At 33.4% G+C, this 20,953-nt stretch overlaps 4 protein-coding genes across 4 annotated transcripts; 2 read left to right on the top strand and 2 right to left on the bottom strand.

Annotated features, from left to right (window-relative positions):
- Positions 1–146: 146 nt before the first annotated feature.
- Positions 147–2,877, bottom strand: Tsp_06616 (putative semaphorin-5B). Its single transcript, XM_003378606.1, has 12 exons — positions 2,735–2,877; positions 2,616–2,694; positions 2,148–2,240; positions 1,980–2,084; positions 1,691–1,910; positions 1,538–1,626; positions 1,376–1,447; positions 1,144–1,268; positions 778–916; positions 588–688; positions 313–496; positions 147–227 (listed from the first exon to the last, which is right to left on the bottom strand). The coding sequence occupies exons 1-12, from the start codon at positions 2,875–2,877 to the stop codon at positions 147–149; spliced, it is 1,431 nt and encodes a 476-aa protein (XP_003378654.1).
- Positions 2,878–5,345: 2,468 nt separating this feature from the next.
- On the bottom strand, positions 5,346–5,928 carry Tsp_06617 (putative tetratricopeptide repeat domain protein). Its single transcript, XM_003378605.1, has 3 exons — positions 5,798–5,928; positions 5,635–5,762; positions 5,346–5,452 (listed from the first exon to the last, which is right to left on the bottom strand). The coding sequence occupies exons 1-3, from the start codon at positions 5,926–5,928 to the stop codon at positions 5,346–5,348; spliced, it is 366 nt and encodes a 121-aa protein (XP_003378653.1).
- Positions 5,929–8,055: 2,127 nt separating this feature from the next.
- Tsp_06618 (hypothetical protein) lies at positions 8,056–8,490 on the top strand. The gene is made up of 3 exons (XM_003378604.1): positions 8,056–8,206; positions 8,236–8,259; positions 8,339–8,490. The coding sequence occupies exons 1-3, from the start codon at positions 8,056–8,058 to the stop codon at positions 8,488–8,490; spliced, it is 327 nt and encodes a 108-aa protein (XP_003378652.1).
- Positions 8,491–15,442: 6,952 nt separating this feature from the next.
- Tsp_06619 (e1-E2 ATPase family protein) lies at positions 15,443–19,734 on the top strand. The gene is made up of 8 exons (XM_003378603.1): positions 15,443–15,669; positions 15,849–16,065; positions 16,185–16,377; positions 16,406–16,626; positions 17,035–17,237; positions 17,325–17,549; positions 17,626–17,959; positions 18,037–19,734. Exons 1-8 carry the CDS (start codon positions 15,443–15,445, stop codon positions 19,732–19,734), a joined length of 3,318 nt encoding a protein of 1,105 aa, XP_003378651.1.
- Positions 19,735–20,953: the final 1,219 nt, after the last annotated feature.

Raw genomic sequence — 20,953 nt, 5'->3', positions numbered from 1 at the left:
GCAAGACGATGTCAGCATGTTCCAAGCACAGTACGGATCTTTGGCGTCCATGCATCTCCTAGTTCACAAAAGCAAGAAACAAAACAATTGAATAGTGCAAATTTCAACCTACTACTACTACTACTACTACTAAATAATCCATGAACTCACTCTCTGGATTTGTAATTCGAACAACGCTGCACTGGAACACGCATCAAACGTTCTTCCATTGATAAGTACAACATTCCCTTAAAATACAAAAAAGATTGCATTTAAATTAAAAAAAAATATGAAAAATTTGTGCAAATTCAAAATTCTCACTTTCGAAGAAACCAACTTCATCTCATTCACCAACAACGGCTTTCCAGGCGGAGTTAATTCAACCACTTCAATCAAGCACAGTTGGTCATTCATGTGGACAAATTTTTTCAAAATTCCACCAACTTCCAGTACAAACAAAACAGTGACCAATAAATCATTCTTCACTCTTACTGTATCAACGCTCAGATGAGTATAACTATTGAACAGAAAAAAATTCTTTATTACTTAATATAAAATCATACAACTTGTTAAATAAATAAATATATAAATATATAATAAATGCAAACCTTTCGTTAGACGACTGTTCCAAAAGTGTAGAAGAAATTGGCAAAATGACATTATACATCAATTTTGGCATTTCTAAAAAGTCAGTAAGGCGCTGTTCGCACTAAATGAAAAAAGAAATCAATAATGCTCTAATCATTCAAATTAAAAAATTAGTAAAAAAAATTATAATATTCTTCCAATCACACTTACCATATAGTTAGGTTGAGGATTCGGAATATCCCGCCATAAATAAGGCGGCTGTACATGTTTTGACAAAAACGGACCCCTGAACACTGATTCAAGCGATTCCAACGAATAAACGCAAACTGCTGAACCAGGAAGTTGAACTCTGCAAATACAACAATGTACAAAGTAAGTATGCCGCATTTTTCCATCCATTTTTAAGAAATAATGAATAAAAAATGCCTACAGTAAAATATTCACATTTTCTGAATTTGCAGATAAACACATACATATTAATGAGCATTTAAAATCAAATCATACAAAGACATAAAACCAAATAAAATGATACATCTTATTTCATGCACATTGTGAATAAATAAAGTATACACTTACTCGGATGATGTAAAAATTGCATAAAAAATTTTTTCACTTGGCAAAAATTGAACATCTTGCACAATATCATAAATCACTTTATCCATCTCTTGACAAATCAAACGTGACTTTAAAAAGCTGGTCCACTGGAAATAAAAAACAAATATACATATATATATTTAAAATTGCTCGAACCGTATAAAAATTAATTATACTTCAAAATGAATGAATAAATAAATTATATTCAACTTACCGCTTGAGCATAGATTCCTTTGCTCGCACCGGTATCATTTTTACACAGACGTGCCACACGAGAGTATCGAATCTGAAAATTACAAACAACATAATAATATTATGATTATTAATTAAGAAACACCAGGTTAATATAAAAGATTAATATTCCAAGCGAACTGACCTGCCTGTGGCTGAAATGTTCGATTGCAATTTCATGGAAAAAGAAATAAACAAAAGGACCAATTTCAAAAGCGGCAACAAAATGCGGCTCTGTGAAAATTAAAAAAAAAAATTTAATTCACAAACAAACAAAAAGCATTTTTTTTATAAATACCAATACCGTTTAAGGTAAATTTATCATTTTTCATTGTTCGAAGTTGCTTATTTGCCGGTCGAATGCGAACAATTGCTTCATCGGTGCCGACAAAATTCAACGAAACACCAACAATCACTTGCCTGTTTTCAGTGATAACATAGGCAAGTGAATAGTTCGGATCATAAGGTGCATAACCGATTCCATCTTCAATTTTTCCAATCAAATTGAAATTTTCCATCTTAAATTATCAAATCAATCAATCAATCAATCAATTTTACAAATCAATACAATTAATACACAATCATACATTGCGTATTGAACAGGTAGGTCGAAATGCACCTGTACTGCAGATGAGCAACGAATTGTTCGACTCTTGTGCAATCATTCGAATAAAATTTCGACAATCCTTCACCTAAAATAATAATAATAATATTTAAATTGAAAAAAAATTGTAAAGAAATAAATTTAAATTTACCTTGTCTTTTCCACCTCCATAGCATCGATCGATTTGATCGCTCGAGGCGGGCACATCCACTCGTTGGAGAATGACCAGCGAGTCGAGAGTTATCTTCAAAATTGCATCTCTAAACAAAGCATTGCATTGGATGACAAAAATTGTTCATAATCAATTTACCAATCAATAATGCCAATTTCACCATTTCAAATATAACACACATATTCACAATTTACGTATACTTTTAATATTTGAAATCCGAAAAGAAAAAAAATTATGCAAATATTGTACACGTACTTGTAAATTGTTCTTTTTTTTTGAATTACAATAAATAATATCAAAGAAAAAAATTATTTTTAATATGTAAATGTTAAGCATTTTTTTCAATAAATTGCTTGCATCCAGTCGCTAAACTGTATATTTCACATATCAATTTCAATCATATCGATCAAATTTATCAAAAAAAAAATATTATTACAACACAATCACCAGACCACTTCGTTCATACATGCATGCATGCACGCATGCAGCAGTATGTTTTATTTTATGAGCATTTTTCAAGAATGCACTTGAGAAAAAAATATGTTACTGCGTGTGTGTGCATAAACTTTTGACCCAATCGACATTTTTGGACACTCATATTGCGTGTGAATGAAAATAATTTTTTGTACAAATAATAAAGATGCAACGTTGTCAAAACAACAACAGCAAGAACAACAAGCCTGCCTCCTTGACCTCTGGATGTCAGCATATTCGACCTTTGACATACGAAAAATTGTTCTTTTCATATCAACAAAATTGGAAGAAATTATCAATTTGTCAAATCAACACGCACGTCCAGCTATATATATTTGAGAAAATTATGAATACGCACGCTGTGCAAATTTTTTTCTGAAGGCATTTTTAATTCTATTAAATTATTGAGTAGCTAAGTGAAAAGCTGACATGTGACAACTGCTGATTCTTTTCAGCTATCTTACTTAGTAATAGCTTCTGCTTCGAGTCAAGACAAGGTTCGAAACAAACTTCATTATTATTATTCCCATTGTGGCACAAGTTCCACAAAATCCCTATCCCCTTCCCTTCCCTTCCCTTCTCTCTCTCTATCTGTCTCATCGATTCATTCACTCCACTTTGCTGCATATGCGGTGCCAGAATTTCATCTGTCAACGCCAAACAACAAAAAGCCAAGCCAACTAAATGCCACATGGCAATTCACATCTTTCAATCAAAAAGCTTCAATAAACAACACAACAGCACAGCACTCTCAAAATTCACCATTTTATTTTTATTAATCCAACGGCAATTTTGCCTTGCCCCTGTTTTCCACCAAAAAATGAAAAAATTAAAACATTCCATTAAGAAAACAAAAAATTGTTTTTTTTTTCAAATCTATTTTAAATATCATTCAACAAGTAGCAAATTTAAATGAACAGTGACATATGCGACAGCACTTCAAAAAATATTATTATTTGAACAAATTTGAAATTTTATCACAAACAGCTCAGCCAACTAACTGATCCACCTGCCATTTTGATAAATGTGTGAAAAATTAAAATGAAACTTTTAACACTTGGGGAATAGGATAATAATAATAACAACAATACATATCTGGTTATAGGGCATTAAATATAAATAAAAACTATTAATATAAACATCTGTTGAAAAAATAAATTGAAATTCCATGTAAACGGATATTTATCTAATATAAAAATAAAATGTATTTTGTAAATTCGAAAAATAAGAAAAAAAATATATATAAACTGTTTATTATAAGCAGAAATGATGGACAAAATATGGAAATGGAAATTCTCCAGAGTTTGAGGTCATTGCTTCCGGATGAAAAATTCCCCATTTCACAGGACACCGCCCGGCACAGCATAATCGAATTAATGAAGCGTAAAAAATGATCAACTGCACATCTGCATTTAAATATCTCAATTAATTTGTCACTCTTTTCACCACATCAATTAAAACTGAGCAAACAACATTCCCATCAATGAAGGATATAAGATACCAGTGAAATTTACATAAATTTTTGATAAAATAAAAAAAAAGATACACATTAAATATATTTTCACATAAAAACTGAAAAAAAAGAACTGGTTTATCATTGAAATGTAAAAATATAAATCAATTTTATAAATATTTTTCATCTTGATCCCATCTTAACAACAACAACGATTAAATAAATCAAGGTTGTATAATATATCTTGTTTCTTGTATCAACTAATTTTCCCTAGTTATACAAAAACAGGTTGAATGGACAATAAATAAATTTTACATTTTGTGACATTCACCGCTTCTAGATTTTCATTTCGTCAATTTTAATCGAAACGGACAACTTTTGAAGAAGAAAAAAATAAGTAATATAAACTGTAATAATTTACTTTTCAATTGCAAGTTCATATTGTAAAAATTAAAATTAAAATCATTTACGCATCCGTGTGTCTATTTGTAATAGAATTTGCATATTTGCAGTGCAGCAGCTTTTGCATATAATTTTGAAAGGTAGATGTAGCTGATCAAACAGTGACCGTTAAAATTGTAGCTAATTGGAAAACTGAATTGCTAGCTGAACTTGAATGCAACAACTTCCGATAACCTTTTCACACACACACACACACACACACGAAAACAACCTTCACAAGTATGTTGCAAAAAAAAAAAAGAATATGCTTCTCACAACAAAGCTATATTTAAAAAAATTACAATATAATAATTTCATTCATTGAATCAATCTTTGAATTTGTTACTTGTGCTCAATGTCAATTGTCAAAATTTATAGATTATATTTAAAAAATAATAAAAATCAGGTCATGGGATTTTGGTTATTTTCTTATTTTTTTTCAAAATATCATTTTTAAGCCAAAAGAAAGAGAGGCAGATAAAAAGAAGTGCTCATTGTTTGTTAGTCAATGCAATTTTGTTCCTGTGCCCTCAAGCGAAACTGTCAACGAAATAGAATCTATTTCACACGGTAAAGCAACAAGCCGTTATTTTCAAGGTTTCCCCGTTGCAGCTTGAAATGATTGTGCTAAATTTGCAATTTTTCTTCTAATTCTTCAATCTGCTCATCAAAAATTCGATGATACCAAAGAAAATAATAAATAAATAAATAAAATGATGAAAACTGTATGAAAAATAAAAATAAAAATAATGAAATGAAAAAAAAACCACACCCAAATAGGATTAGAAAACAAAAGCGACTAATCATAATCATAATAGTAAAGTTGACTGTGGGCTCGGTGGAAATGACCGACCGCTTCCGTTGAACGCCAGCACACCTGGCAAAGCAAACAACATTCCGTCCTCCTCCCCGCCCACTGAAAAAACTACACGCAACAAAGCTAACGTAAGTTCAAACAAACATCGATCGGCACGTCGCCAAATGGCAAACAATAATTTATATTTTATAATAAAAAATAATTATTAACCGTAAAAATTTAAAAATTAATAACAATAATAAATAAACTGGATTCTTACCTCGCTCCGACAATCAAGAAACCACGAGAAGCGTCGATGAACAATGGTCCATAATGACTAATGTCGTGCGTTTCAAACGACGCTATCGACGCTAATCCATCTACAAGCACACGACAATATTTATTTTTACAGTCATTTATAATTTGAACACTGAAACAAACAAACAAACAAACAAATAAACAAACTGACCTTCGTAAGGCACAGCGTTAATGTAGCGTTTGTTGTTAGCAGGTTCACCGGTAACCCGCAGCATTGGACAGGCGAGAAGAAGCAGCAGCAGCAGCAGCAGCAAAGCCAAAGCTGCATGTCGGATCATTACGTGTTTTATGTTGTTGTTTGAAATTTTTTAATAAAGCCAAAAATTGCAACTAAAAGTAAACAGAAAAAAATTAATACAATTTTAATGTTGAACAATTTTTCGTCACGCCCACGCATGTTCACGATTCAGACAAACTGGCACCAAGGTGAATGAAAGATTAGAAAAAGGAGAATATTTTGATGGGACAAAAAATAGCAGTAGCGGTGAAACAGATCACTGCACAGCGTCAAAATGCGCACCAACACTGCACAAACTCTCGCAAGTGATGTGATGTGATGTGCGTGTCTGATGTGATCTCGCCGACAACTCACCAGTCGGCGCTAGCGTCGTTTCCAGACAATCAAACTTGAATTGAAAAGTAAAAAAAACAGCACAATATCAAACAATTATTAAAATTAATAAATTAAATTCCATCAAATAAAAAAACAAAACAAAACAAACTTATCACAAATTAAAGGCGTGGTTAATAAAGTGAAATGAAATTACTGACGACAACAGTTGTTCGAACATTACTCAAAAACTGGTGCTCGCAAGTGAATATGAAAAATTGCCACACCACCTGCGGCTTTTTTCTGTCACACGCACATTAATTATTACAAATAAGCCACAAAACAGTACCACCAGCACCAGAAGAACAGATCCAACTAACTCTGCATGCTAAAAATTCAACTCAACGTAGAAAACCAGTTCACTAACTATATGCCAAAGAAGTAAATGTTGAATTATTCGAATTTTATGATATTCCTCAGAAAAAAATTATTATTATTATTACTATTATTATAAGAAACTTGTAATATAGTACACAGCAGATGACGAACAAATACAGAAAAAGTAAAAGATCAAAATCAACGCACGGTGAATGCTTTTCAAAACAAAATTGATAGTTGACTTTTGAGCGAAATTGCAACATTTCACTGATTTTCAGGTTAAATAAATTTCAAATTACATCAATTACAGAAAACCTTCAATAAATTAAACTTTTTTTAATTCAAAAATTAACTAATTAAAATAAATTTTCATCTAAAAGCGGCACATTTACTAGACGATACGTTTCATCAATAACAACGTTGGACAATTTCAAATTTCATTTTCACGCTTATTCAAAGTAATTCATACGCGAAATTGTTAATTTATTCATCAATTGAAAAAAAAATTAAAATATTTAACATTCAAAAAAATTCATATGACGTAATAAAAAATAATTAAAAACTGTTTATTTATTCTCAAAAGAAAAATATTTGAATTCAACAACTTCCTCCTGATGAGAATTGGAAAATTGAGCTTGATTTCCAGATAAGTCGATATTGTAAATTTGTCAATCGACGAAAGATGACGTTGAAACTTTCGAAAATGCAAAGCTAACTTTTCAATTGACAACGGACCAAGTAATGATATTATCTTTTTAATTCATTGTGAAAGTTGTTGTTCAAATTTTATCCAACACGAAACTCTGATATTTTTTCCCAAATAATATATTAATTTTCCTAAATTTGATAAAGTAGGAAATTTTTAAAGTTTAACAAGTAAAAATTTCTTAAATAAAACAAATAAGTAACGCATGGCTTATTAATTTTCGAAGAAGAAGAGATTGAATTTCTCTTTCAACATTAATATAGAAGAAAATGAATGACAATTTTAACATGGGAATATTTGAAGACTTGAAAAACTGTTCAGCTGGTGAATATAAAATGTATACAATTACAACCAACAAGTCTATTCTGAAGAAAGACTTGCAGAATTGTAATCCAAACATCTCGTCCAGCTGCTGACTTGAATCAATGTTTACAGACGTTGTTGATCAATGTATCGTTTTATATTATTATTATTATTATTATTATGCTTTTTATGTTGACGTAAAAATGAAAACTCTCCACACAGACAAAAAGAGACAATTTTTAACTTTTGTCGTTTTCCATGAATAAGTTCTTTCTTCGGTATACTGTACCAGCAAAGTACGGATTAACCTCAACATTATGTGAATAGAACGGAAAACGTTGATACTGGATTGTGCACAGATTAAACAAAAATGCTGAATGACAATTTTCAAAACTGAGTTACTAGGTAAGAAGCAAAAATATAATAATAATAATAATAAAATAAAAAATAAAACGTACTAATAAAAATATGCATTGGCGCAGAAAAATGTTGATATGCTGGCGAACTGGAGCCGAGGTTGACGCCCAGATTGTAAAGCCTATGGCAAACAGACACAGATGGTATTATGTAGTCGAAGATGTTGGTGCCCTTTATAAGCTAACGCAAACAAGCTATGGATGTATTTTTTGTTGGTTATCTTTTCTCCAGTTTCCAACCTGATTACAATTCACAGTAGAAGAAATGAAACAACAGCAACGATGAAATATACTGAAATAATTCCAACTATGCATACACATATAACTATATACAGATATGCGCAGAGGTTTTCTTTACAACAGACCCCTCTTGTGTCGTCTGCTTGCTTCTATTTTGCTTAACAAGATATTGTTGAAAAGCTCGGCGGCAGCTGGCGGTCGGGGGGAGATCAGCGGGCGGGTCGGCGTGGGAATGGCGACTGGATGATGAATGGCACTGACAAGCCGGGTCGAAAAGCAGGCAACGGAGATTAACCCGGCCACGGCTAGTGGAGACAAATGACAGAAAGAATGGAAAATGCCCATGAAGGAGAAATAGCAGGGGAAGAAACAAAGAAAAAACCCTGCACCTGGCTCTTCTACGGTCCACTCTTCGTCAAGCCCAGCAACGGGTCAATCGAACCATGGGTCGACGAATTGACCAACGGTCAGGTCGAGCACCGGCGCTACGGCCAAAAAAAAATTCACCAGCACACTGACCAATTGAACCATCAAAGCGCCAGACCGCAATCACTAGATGGCGCCAACCACTGTCCAAAAAAAACACTACAGTGTGCCTGAACTGAACTATTGTGACCTGATCTACAAAATCACCAGCGACATCTGGCATAAATCATTTGAAAAAACAAAAAAGGAATAATAATTTCTCATTTTTTAATTAATACAAATAGTCTTTTTCATCTTTATTTTATAAATTTCAACATTTTTCAATTCAATAACATCATTCAACAACTGAAAATTTTGATGATGACGAAAATGATAAATTTCATTATTTCAGCTTTTTTACTTCATTTGAACCTGCACACCAATTCATCAATTTTGGCACGTTTTCAGGAAATTATACGCTACACCACTTGTGTACAAAAATAATTCACTCTAATTTTATACTTTTTCACATCGCAACAATGCAAATATTTGAAAACTTTTCAAATTTTGATATTTGCCAAATAAACCGATTATGTTTCATTTATTGATATATTCCAAAAAGAAATTAATTTCTTTTTTACTTGATGCATCAGATACTTGCAAATTAAGACAACACATCCTATGACAATTAGGTCATAATTATCATAGGATTATTTAATAAATACATATTTCATTGAATAAATTGATTCACTTGAAATAGATTATAGGAAATAATTATCACAACAATAATGATTTTATAACAATGAAATATGAAAATTTCTTAAAATTTAGTTTTGTTTAAAATTCTATCTTTACACCTATTCAGAGCATATATTTTTTTTCAAAAATACTATAAGTAATTAAAATACTTTAAAATTTTATACTTTTCTTTTTTAAACATTTAACTGTCAATTGCCTTGAATAACAAAAAGAAAATAACGTATAATACAATTTTTTAATTTTGCATATGAAATTTACTGCCTCTGATGAAAGAAATTGAAACTTTCCTTGCAGAATCAGCTTCATATTTCGATGAAAAGTGTTAATAATTGATATTAAACAATGTTGTTTATTTTAATCTGCATGCAGTATGGTGATAAAATATTGAATGAAAATTTTATTTTTTCAGGCTGTAGCACATTCTGTAATTTTTGACCAAGTGGCTCAAGTAAAACAAAAATACCATTTGGAAATTTGAATTTTATACAAAGCCTAGCTAGTTGTTTTGATTAAAAAAATTGAATGTAATTTTAATAATATATATACTGCTGTACATTTCTTTTTTTCCAATAGTATAACAGTGCAAGATGAATGCATGAAAAATGCATTAAATTTATTAAAAAGTTGTTTTGGTTCAGCTGAACTAAAGAATGCCAAAACAAGCGTGTAAAATTTTTCATGCAATGATTGATTTCAAATTTTTTCCATTATTTGTTGATATCATAAAAATCAAGAAATGAATAAAATTAATCAAAATTTCAACAATAATTGCTTCTTGTTAACACAACTTGAAATTGGAAAATTTTAATTTATCATTTTATTATCCAATCAATTGTGATCAACCTGAATAAATCTTTGTTTTGTCAAAAGGATGCTTTTGCTACTATACTATGCTTTGGTAGAGAAATTGCATATGCAATTTGAAATTTTTTGAAACAAAACTATGCAAATATGAAATAAGCATTTGACATACAGCTAACTGTACAAGCTCACGTATTTCTGAACATCTCAAAACAAAATTGACAGCTATAAAAATGAAAATAAAAGTAACCAAGTAATAATAAAACCACATCTGCGAAAACAACTTATTAAGCTAATGAGGAAGCGCATTGAAAACAAAAGTGGCTTATCAAATATTTTCATTAAGAAAATGTCAGCTGCTATTTGAACAGAAGGCAATTTTTAATCTTCAATCAGAAATGATTATTGCACAACTTTTCAGATTAAACTGCATCGGTGATTACATCATCTCACAAATTTAATGCAATTTTATGCAAATGTTATTCTTATAAATTACATTGACATAAAAATTAAAACAATGAATTGTAAAATTACTCAGATTTATTGCAGAAAATGTTGTTCATTCATTTAATATTGCATCATAAAAGTTGCAACATTACTAAACTATTGAATATTTTCTTTTCATTTCTTCAATGATTTTTCCTTGATTTAAATTCATATTTCTGTATACTTTCTCATGGTCTTATTTATTATTTTTTTGAAAGCATTTTAATGTAAAAAATATTAATGCAAAAGTTATGCATATTAAGCAAGAATAATGTAGAACTTTTAAACAATTTTATCCTCACACAGTTTATACTTATCATAAAATAGAATACATAGAATAGAAGCATTCAGTCGTAATTTAATTAGCAATAATTCGAAAATTTGTCCATAGCGTGAAAACTGAAAAATGAAATTTACAAAATTTAGAAACAATTTTCATTATAAAAAAGAATAATTCGTTATTATTTAACATTGAAAACTGTGATGAATTCATTTTTTGAATATATAAAATCATAATAAAGTTTAAAAGACAATTTGAATCGTTGAAAAGATTTTAAAATCATTGCTTTCATTACCTTTTACATTCATATCATTTGTGCACATTGTACGTGTGTACATTATAATCAGAAGCGTTGATACGTCTAATTTACAGGGAGGGGGGGGGGCGGTGAGGATATAGTATCCAGACGATTTATTTGGGATCCAGGGGATGAACATAATAAAAGTTGCATAAAATTTTTCGCAATGGGGGGGGGCGGCCGCCCAAGTCGATTATAACGCAACTGAATATAATTGATAATAGTCATGGATGACTCAACAAACAAACGAATGACGATGCTACATCAGCTTTTCAGCAACATTTTTTCTGATGTAAAAATGCCAAGCAATTTAAATTCAATGCTACCAGCTTTTCACGTTATTTGGTAGAAAGTTTCTTGTATTGCATTTACATTTTTCACAACATCACTTGATACATTAAATATTATTGTTTAAATAAAAAAGTTGAATATTCCATTTTTATCTGTACTTGCATTTCGACAGTATACAGTAATTTCGTAATAAATTCCAATACCGGATATGGTAATTTCAGTTAACCTGCTACATCAGAAAGAATAGAATAGAATAGAAAACGTTTTGCAAGGGAACATTTAATAACCCGTGATGACCTTTATTTTACGAGTAGATAGTACTGACAGGTTTAATATTAGTATTTTATTGCGAGCATGCTGGCGCCGTTGGTGAACAGTACAGATAACTTACTATTCGGCACGCAAAGTTTTACTATTAAAATTGGTCGTAAAAATGGCTTTTAACAATTATAGCCAACATCCGCTTCATAGAGATGGCAGCTGTTGGACAAGCAGCACGATCATATTAGCGTTGGCTGTGAATGACTTGCCGTAGAACAACTTTGCAAAGATTTATTTTTAGTAATTATCAAATTAACAAAATTGAAATTAAATTTTTTGTATATAAATTTAATAAAATGATTTGAAACTAGATTAAATAAAATAATATTTAATGATTGCTTATTATTTTAATTTATAAATTTCAGATAAATGGAAAAGATGCTGAATATTCATTCTTTTTTGCACAAGCTAATGTACAATTGAACATTGGATTGATCGTGACAAATCCTTTTATTGCATACTAATTAATAATGATTTGTTTATTTTCAGTAATTTGATTCGAGTTAGATTTTATTATAAAAAGTTTTTTTATTGTTTTAAATTTTACCATACAGAGAAGCCTTTTTGAAATATCTTACCGTGGAATTTCAAAGTTGAACGTATGCAATTCTTCCCACTAAGTGATTGCTATTGCAGTGCCTGGGCTAACTGTCATTGGTAATTGACCCTCGACGTGACGTAGAAAATGAACATGTGCAGCTAAATCGAACAGAGCAGATGAATTTAATTTGCGAATAAAAATTTCCCTTAATCTGACATTAGTAACAGCAAATGAGACAAGCAAATGAAACTGAAATTCCCCTCTTGGACAACAGCATCACTCTAAATCCAGAACAACACGTAAGCGTGAAACAGAACTGTTAACAAATAAAAGAGGCATTAATGGGGGAAAAGGTTGTTGGAAAAATTGTTCTTATGAGAAGATTTGCAAAAAGTGGAAAACCTATAGCAATTCTATGCTTGACATCTCTATCTAAGCATGACAGTTTCTCTTCTCCCCCCCCCCTCCCCTCCCCTCCCCCAAATCGATAACTACTCCAAACCTTTGTCAGCCATTTATGAAATATGCGAATTGCAATTGATTCGGTGAATAAATGGAACACGATTAAGCTGCGTTGATTCAATTTAAATTCAGCAGCCGTCTTGATTGTTTTGCGAACAATGAGAAAACGTTGGTATTGCGGCTGGATTACTTGACACTTTGTACATTTCGTCATTTGTGCGTCAATTTTACTGCCGAAAAATGACCGTAGGAAATTCAGTGCAAAAGTGCAATATTTGGCAAATTTATGACCATGCTTGATGTCAGAGCAAATAATACACAATTATAAATCCCACTATTCGGCAAATGAGCAAATATATGACGTCAGATATAAAAGTACAAAATTAGCTGAGATTATTTTTGAATCATTTGGTGTTTCTCATCATTGAAACAGTTTCACATAGATATCTTGATAATCTCGCAACGTCAACACGTTTCGAGCAAAAAGAAAAGGTAGATTCGAAAGTTACAGATTATTTCAATCACTTTGGAGTTAAAATGTTCACATTGGAAGTTAAAAATAAATATTGCTCTTTTTATCATTTTAAAAATTTAAAATTAGCTTATATTATTTGAGTTTTCTTTATGAAACTAAAAAATAAGAGCAGCTTATTTGTATAGTATACCGACTATATAAATCCAAATGAAACACTTTGTTTATTCTATTTTGTTCATATTTCAGTATAAAAATAAATTTTTAACTTAATTTTTATTAAAAATTATGAATTATTTAGAAAATGCCAAGTTTACAATTGGCATCATTCGTAAATAAATAAAATATTTCTTGAATTAAACTTGCTTGTTTGATACTGTTTCTTTGTTTTCATACTGTATTATTTCAATAGCTTGAGGTTAACGTAATTTGATATTCCTTTACGTATGTATTTTTTTTAAATAAATAGCATGTTTTTTTTGCAAAAATGTATAAAATCACATTTTATTTCGTATTTTATTGTGTCTTTAGCCTTCTAAAATTAAGTCCATTTTCTAAAATGAAAGTGATGAATTTTTGCATTGGAATTATCAATTTTTGCTTTTCAAATTTGATAATTTGAGCAGAAATTCATTATTTTGCTTTAAATTTTAAAATATTTGTTTCAAGTGAAGAAATTAGTTTTATGTGTTGTGTAGAATGTTTCTTCTTTGTTTTTCACAATATATTATTTATTAATTATTTTTGTATAAAATTTTATTAATTTATCTACTAATAAACGCAACTTTCATTTTAATGTATCCATTTTTGTGTCATTTTTTGTTGTATATTCAATTTCATTTTCCTAGTTGAATGATTATTTAAGGATTATAATAATACATACATAGTATATCTTGTTTATGAGTATGATTTTTAATGACTTTCATTGTTATTTATTAGATGAAATTTTTATTAGGCTAATCAGTTTCAAATTGATTGATTAGTTTTTTTCAAACATCTCCAACTGTTTTTGTGAATTGTACTGGAAATGCAAATAATGGCAGGAAGAACTTTGAACTGATTGCAAATTTGACTGTTTTGCCTTATCTAACATTTTATTGATGTTTATAATTTTAGAGTTGAAAAATAAAGCGTTGAATCAATCGTGCTATTGTTTGCAGTGATCGCCCTGTAGAACAAGTGTCCTTACCTGTTAATTCAAGTGTTTTTTGACAATTTAGTGGTATTTTGGTATTTTCATTTATTCATTATTTTGAAATGTATTATTGTATTTACTCGTAGATGAATTGTTTGAAGTATATTGTTCACTTGAGATGATTTCTGTACTTTTAGCTTACTTGAAGTAGTAAGTATGTCGTTTATAATTGTTGCTGTTTTTCAGGAGTGATAAAATTGGATTTAATTGAAATTGCAAAGATTGAAGACGTTTCTTTGATCAAAGAAACGCAGTTGGAGGTGTAACTTAGCTCATATTCTTCTGTTTGAATTGGTAAATATGAAAGACGAATTTTTTAATATTTAAATTTGTTGTTATGTTTCATTTATTTGATTACTGTTTATTTTGTTATAATTGTTTTCTAGAATTTTATTTCACTGTATAAAAGCTGAAAAAAAGAGTGATTTTATAGAAGCAGTGTTGTTGTCATCGTTGAGAGGGAATGTTTGTTCATTTAAAAAGTTGTTTCTTTGAATGCTATCTTATTAGGAAAGTTTCTTCAAGTATTAATTTGTAATTTTTCGCGTATTCTGCAGTGAAAATAGCAATTTTTAAGTTTTTCAATTTATCCATTTCATTTTTAATGCAAATATTTACCGTATTGCTCACGTCTGATCTGTGAATAATTTTGCGTCCGTTTCACAGTGAATAATGATCCAGTTTCACGTTTTCCGGCAATGATTCACTTCACTGTGGCAGTTTGCATTTCCGGCAGTTCATTTTTGTACTTGTTTCTGTTCAGCTTCATGTTTTGCCATAGTGCTGAAAATGGAGAGGGGGAGGGGGGGATTCAGTTGATGAATATGCTCCGGTTGGTTGGTGTAATTTTGCCTGATTGAATTGTATTTTTCAGTACGCCTTTTTCTCATGGGCTTGTCTTCTGCCGACGGTGGAACGTCGGTGGAAGTTGACGAGCGAACTCGGATAACTATTTGGGGTTACTGCGAATGCAGATGGAAAAGATTTTTGCTTCGTTTGGCCAGCTTTTTAACTTTGGGCTTCTTCAGACTGCTTCTCCATTGGAAACCGTCGCTTTACGTTAAAGCAGCTTTGACGAGATGTTCATTGAAGCGTGCCGACGTTGTACTGATCAGGTGATTAATTGAATTTATTAAAATTGATGAATTTATTGCCCATTAATTTGAATGTTTTGTGATGCTGTTGTTTGTAGGGACGAGTCGTTCCAGTGGTCTCGACGTCCGGTGCGTGTGGTTTCACGTCCGGAAAATTTTTGCTTATTAAAGCAAGGCGGCACGTTGCGTGAACATTGCAGCTTACGCTATTTCACTTACCGGAAGTTGAAATTTGTCTGGTTCGCCGAATTGGGCAGTTTCCATCGTCTGCAGAGTTTCGACGGCAACATCGACTGCGAAAGTTTGCACGCTTGGCGAGGTTGGACTGACGAGCAGGCGTCGAAGCTTATGGCCGTTTATGGCACCAATGAAATTGCAATCCGCTTGAAATCCGTTTTGGAATTAGTTTTTACTGAGGTTGGTTTGTTGGTTGGTTGTAAAATGATATTTCCCGCTATCAGCTTGAATTTTCAATTAATTCAATTCGTCATTTTTCTACAGGTTCTGAATCCATTTTACGTTTTTCAATTGTTCAGCGTCACCATCTGGTTCTCGGATACGTATTATTATTATGCGTCGATAGTGTTGCTTATGTCGGCATGTTCGGTAGCTCTGGATGTTTATCAGATCAAGAAGAACCAGATCGCGTTGCAGAGGACGGTCCACAAGGCCGACGTGATCAACGTACTGCGCGATCAACAACTCCAATGCGTCTCGACCATGCAACTGGTACCCGGGGATGTGATTTTGATACCAGCCGAAGGATGCATAATGATGTGCGACGCTGTGCTTATTTTTGGCAATTGTATTGTCAACGAAAGTTCATTGACTGGTGAAAGTGTCCCGGTGATGAAGACCGCAATTCCAGCAGGCGGTGCTACTCAAGTCAATTACGACCACAAGATCCACGCCAAGCATACCTTGTACTGCGGTACTCATGTATTGCAGACTCGTTACTATTCAGGCCACGAAGTGAAGGTTCGTTTCTTGTTTTTTTTATATTTTTTCTGAAATTATTTAATTTGAAATTAATTGTTTGTTCAATATTTGAACTTGTAAAATTATAATCTTTAAAATTCTTCACAGAGAAAAATGTTTCTCATGCATGTTGTAATATTTTCATCTTTTGATTTTTGAAATTGCGTGTTGCTATTGTTGTTGTTGTTGCTACTGCTGATAAAGCGTCATGATGCACACTCACTTTATGCGACGAATGTTTGGAATGAAATCGATTGCACTGTGTTTATTGAATGATTCAATTTCAATTTTGTAAAAGTAGCAAATTCCATTTGCATGTGGTCGATAAATGAATTGAATGTATCTCTGTTGTGGTGGTTTATTAAAGCAAAAATTGGAAACAAACCATGATCGTTTATTTTGTTTTAGGCAGTTGTAACGCGTACGGGTTTTAGCACGCAAAAAGGACAATTGGTTCGTTCGATAATGTATCCGAAGCCGGTTGATTTTGAATTTACCAAAGATCTGCTTCGTTTTGTCGGCGTGCTCGCGTTGATCGCCAGTGTCGGCATTATTTATACGATCGTTTTGATGACAATACGCGGAAGTAATATTGGGAAAATTTTTGTCAGGTCTGAAAATTTATTTTTTATAGTAAATAGAAAATAATCTGATGAACAGTTGTATAAATAACGTTGTATTGTATTGTATTGTTGTAGGGCGTTGGATTTGATTACAATATGCGTACCTCCAGCTTTGCCGGCAGCGATGACGATGGGCGTGATTGCGGCCGAATCGCGTTTGAAAAAAAGGCACATCTACTGCATCTCGCCGAATACAGTGAACACTTGCGGTGGTATTAATGTGGTCTGCTTTGACAAGACTGGAACGCTGACCGAAGACGGGCTGGACTTTTTGGGAATTTTGCCAACACCGCAGCAAGGGTATGAAGAAACAGGGAGGAAAAAAAAGATATTAATTAATACAATTAATTTCTTTTCGTGTCAGGGGCATTTTCAGGGTGGAATTGAAGCAGGCGCGGGATTTCGACGCCGGCCACGGCATCGTCCGTGCTATGGCCTGTTGCCATTCGTTGACGCAGATGGGGCAGCAGTTGGCGGGAGATCCACTGGACTTGGTGATGTTCAACGAGACCGGCTGGCAGTTCGAAGAGAGCCAAGCGGTGAACGAAAGTGAACGGTTCGACATCTTGCCGCCGACCCTGGTTCGCCAGCCGAATCCGAACGGCGTGGAAATTGCCGTCCTGAAGCAGTTTCCATTTTCGTCCGACTTGCAGCGCATGTCCGTCTTGACCAGAGAATTGCTCTCCAACGAAGTCATCTTGTACTGCAAGGTAGGGTTGGACATGCATTTGCATTTGCATATATATATATATTGTTGAAATCGGATAAAATGGATTCATTTGTGCAGGGTGCACCGGAAACTGTGATCAGCCTTTGTCGGTCGAGTTCGATTCCGGAAAATTTCGACTCCGTGCTCGGCTATTACACGAAACGGGGATTTCGGGTGCTGGCGTTGGCGATGCGCCTGATGGATACGAGTCTGTTGAAAGCGATGAAAATGTCCCGCGACGCGATCGAACACGACTTGACACTTTTGGCTCTGCTGATTTTTGAAAATCGCCTGAAACCACAAACCACGCCTGTGATTGGTCAACTGCGCAAAGCGGGCATTCGAACCGTCATGGTCACCGGCGACAACATTCTCACCGCCACTTGCGTTGCTCGTGAATGTTCGATTGTCGACAACTCGTTGCCGTTGTATTTCGTCGAATCCGTCGAATCTGACACCTTGACTTTTCAACTCCATCCCGACGAAATTACACTATCGGCGGAAGAAGAAACCAGACGACCGGATGCGGACCAATTTTCCGTCCAAATCCACCAAATTAAGCCGTCCTATCAGTTGGCCGTGTCCGGGAAAACGTTCGACATCTTCTGCAAAAGGTTTCCCCATTTGTTGCCGAAATTGATCTGCGTTTGCAACGTCTTTGCCCGAATGTCTCCTGAACAGAAAACCCAACTGGTGAACATTTTGCAACAGCTCGATTACATCGTAGCCATGTGCGGAGACGGGGCCAACGACTGTGGTGCCTTGAAAGCAGCCCACGCCGGTATTAGCCTTTCCGGCGGCGAAGCGTCCATTGCCAGTCCATTTACGTACAAACTGGCGAATATCGACTGCGTCGTGTCGGTCATTCGTGAAGGCAGGGCCGCGTTGACCACATCGTTCGGCATTTTCAAATTCATGGCAAGTTACAGTTTGACTCAGTTTTTGTCGGTCTCGTTGGTCTACTGGTTGGGTTCCAATTTGGCCGATTTTCAATTTTTGTTCATCGATTTGGTTCTGATCACTTTGTTCACGGTCTCGTTCGGTCGCACACCCGCCGCCGACGGTCTACATCCCAAAGCGCCGAACGTATGCATCATGTCGTCGAATTCCATCTCGTCACTTTTACTCCAACTGGTCACCGTTATCTTTTATCAAGTGTTTTCGTTCGTATACGTAGCGAAGCAGGCTTGGTTTGTGCCCCATTATTTTTCACCCAAAGCTGAAGTCCATCCGTCCTACCAGGCTACTGGGGTATTTTTGATTTCGACTTTCCAATATATTACTCTTGTGGTGGTCTATTCCAAATCGTTTCCCTACCGCAAGTCGATGTTCAGCAATCGTCTGTTCCTGTTCAGCGTACTGTTCGCCGTTGGAATCTCGACAATGCTGACATTGAATCCTCCGGCTTGGATTGTCGATTTGTTGGAATTGAAAATGCCACCCGACATGCGCTTTCGAACGTTGCTACTGTTGTTGGCACTGATCAACTTTCTCCACTGTCTGCTGATCGAAGAGTGCATTGTCGATCGTCTGTTGCCTTGTCTGCTGAAGCGACTGTCCAAAAAGCGACGGCTTACAACTGGAAACAGCAAGCGGACTGAATTCGAGGCGATTTTGGAAGAAATCGGTGCCACACCCGCCTGGATTGTCGGCGAAAACGTCGGCCACAGACGACGATTTACCAAGCTGGGCGGCTTTTACAACAACGCCAACTTGAAAGTCGACGATCAATTGAACATGTATCTATGCGAACAGTCGAATTACAGTAAACTGTGAAAGTGGAATTTGAAATTTTATTTTACCGATTTATATCATTCTTTTGTCTTTCATAATAATAATAATAATAATAATGGACTTTGTTTTTCTCTGTAGTAGTTCTTTGAGGCAAAAATATTGTGTCACAGCTTCAATTCGAACGCAGCAGGGAAATTTTGTCAATCTTTGTGGGTTTTGTGTTCGAAGAGAAGAAAATTTATTCCACCTTGTGATGATTGCTTGGAATTGGAAATTTTTCCTCAATGTTGATGATTTGAAACAAATAAAATTTTAAAAACAATTTGTTGAAAAAATTTATAAAATGAAAATGCAAAAAAATTGTTTTACTGGATTGCAATCGATCAAATTACCGAAAACTCTGTACACGAATCCATTATTATGATCAATTGACAATAATTACCATTATTTATTCCGTGCTTGGGGCTTTCAAAGTACGGGGAGAGGGTCATTTATTCATTGACTTCAACATGTCGAATAAAATCCTAAGCAAGATAAACTATATGTCGATGGTCACCACTTGATGATGACCTCAGTACATCCATCCATATCCTGTGGCTAGTGAAAGTTCACACAGTACAGTTTTGCTTGCAATTGAAAAGGAATGCTTACGATAAATCTACTTTGAAATGCTTGCTTGCTCTTTTCACCTAAAGTTTCAGTTGCATCATGTTTATTCACGTAAATCCAGTTGTTGCATTTGACAAATTAGTAATTTGATTTATCCGACTTCTTTTTCACCAGATTCAATACATTTTGATCCAATTCAAATAATACTTACCTTGAACAGCATATATAAATTGTTCCCTTCTTATTAATTACATCACCATCATCCAGAACATCGGCAAACAAATCACTACAACATACTCGTCTATTCATACTCTATCGCTTGTGTGATGTGTGTGCACTCGACATTTTCCAGATTATTATGCACAAATATTATTCCAGTTTGTGCAATTCAACTGATTCACACACACTAGCCACTGATATTTATTCCCCCGAGTCCCTGAATGATGGATGGATGATTTTGATAATCTTGAAATGATAAAATAAAAAATTGAAACATTCAACAATTTTTACCATCTATCTAATTCATCAGACGATGGAGGAAAATTTTCAAAATTTCCATTTAACCATTCAACCAACAAAGATAACGTTCATTTTTTGTATTACTGTATAAAAATATGCTGGTCATAAAAACATGCAGATTTTTTTTTGAATT

The sequence above is a fragment of the Trichinella spiralis genome (assembly GCF_000181795.1).
Source record: "Trichinella spiralis strain ISS 195 chromosome Unknown Scfld4, whole genome shotgun sequence".
NCBI classification, from domain to species: domain Eukaryota; kingdom Metazoa; phylum Nematoda; class Enoplea; order Trichinellida; family Trichinellidae; genus Trichinella; species Trichinella spiralis.
This window is presented reverse-complemented; position numbering and strand designations above follow the sequence as displayed.

Bases quoted from the DNA above. Each gene is read 5' to 3' on its own strand.
- Tsp_06616 (XM_003378606.1), bottom strand. From the start codon at position 2,877: ATGCTGACATCCAGAGGTCAAGGAGGCAGGCTTGTTGTTCTTGCTGTT. The intron at 1,627-1,690 runs GTATTTATAAAA...TAATTTTCACAG, and splicing joins ATTTACCTTAAACGGTATTG to AGCCGCATTTTGTTGCCGCT. The intron at 497-587 runs GTTTGCATTTAT...TCTGTTCAATAG, and splicing joins GAACAGTCGTCTAACGAAAG to TTATACTCATCTGAGCGTTG.
- Tsp_06617 (XM_003378605.1), bottom strand. From the start codon at position 5,928: ATGATCCGACATGCAGCTTTGGCTTTGCTGCTGCTGCTGCTGCTGCTT. The intron at 5,763-5,797 runs GTTTGTTTATTT...TGTTTGTTTCAG, and splicing joins GCTGTGCCTTACGAAGGTCA to TGTTCAAATTATAAATGACT. The intron at 5,453-5,634 runs GTTTCTTGATTG...TAGTTTTTTCAG, and splicing joins GTTCATCGACGCTTCTCGTG to TGGGCGGGGAGGAGGACGGA.
- Tsp_06618 (XM_003378604.1), top strand. From the start codon at position 8,056: ATGCATTGGCGCAGAAAAATGTTGATATGCTGGCGAACTGGAGCCGAG. The intron at 8,207-8,235 runs GTATTTTTTGTT...TCTTTTCTCCAG, and splicing joins AACGCAAACAAGCTATGGAT to TTTCCAACCTGATTACAATT. The intron at 8,260-8,338 runs GTAGAAGAAATG...AACTATATACAG, and splicing joins CAACCTGATTACAATTCACA to ATATGCGCAGAGGTTTTCTT.
- Tsp_06619 (XM_003378603.1), top strand. From the start codon at position 15,443: ATGGGCTTGTCTTCTGCCGACGGTGGAACGTCGGTGGAAGTTGACGAG. The intron at 16,378-16,405 runs GTACCCGGGGAT...TTTTGATACCAG, and splicing joins GCGTCTCGACCATGCAACTG to CCGAAGGATGCATAATGATG. The intron at 17,550-17,625 runs GTATGAAGAAAC...GGGCATTTTCAG, and splicing joins TTGCCAACACCGCAGCAAGG to GGTGGAATTGAAGCAGGCGC.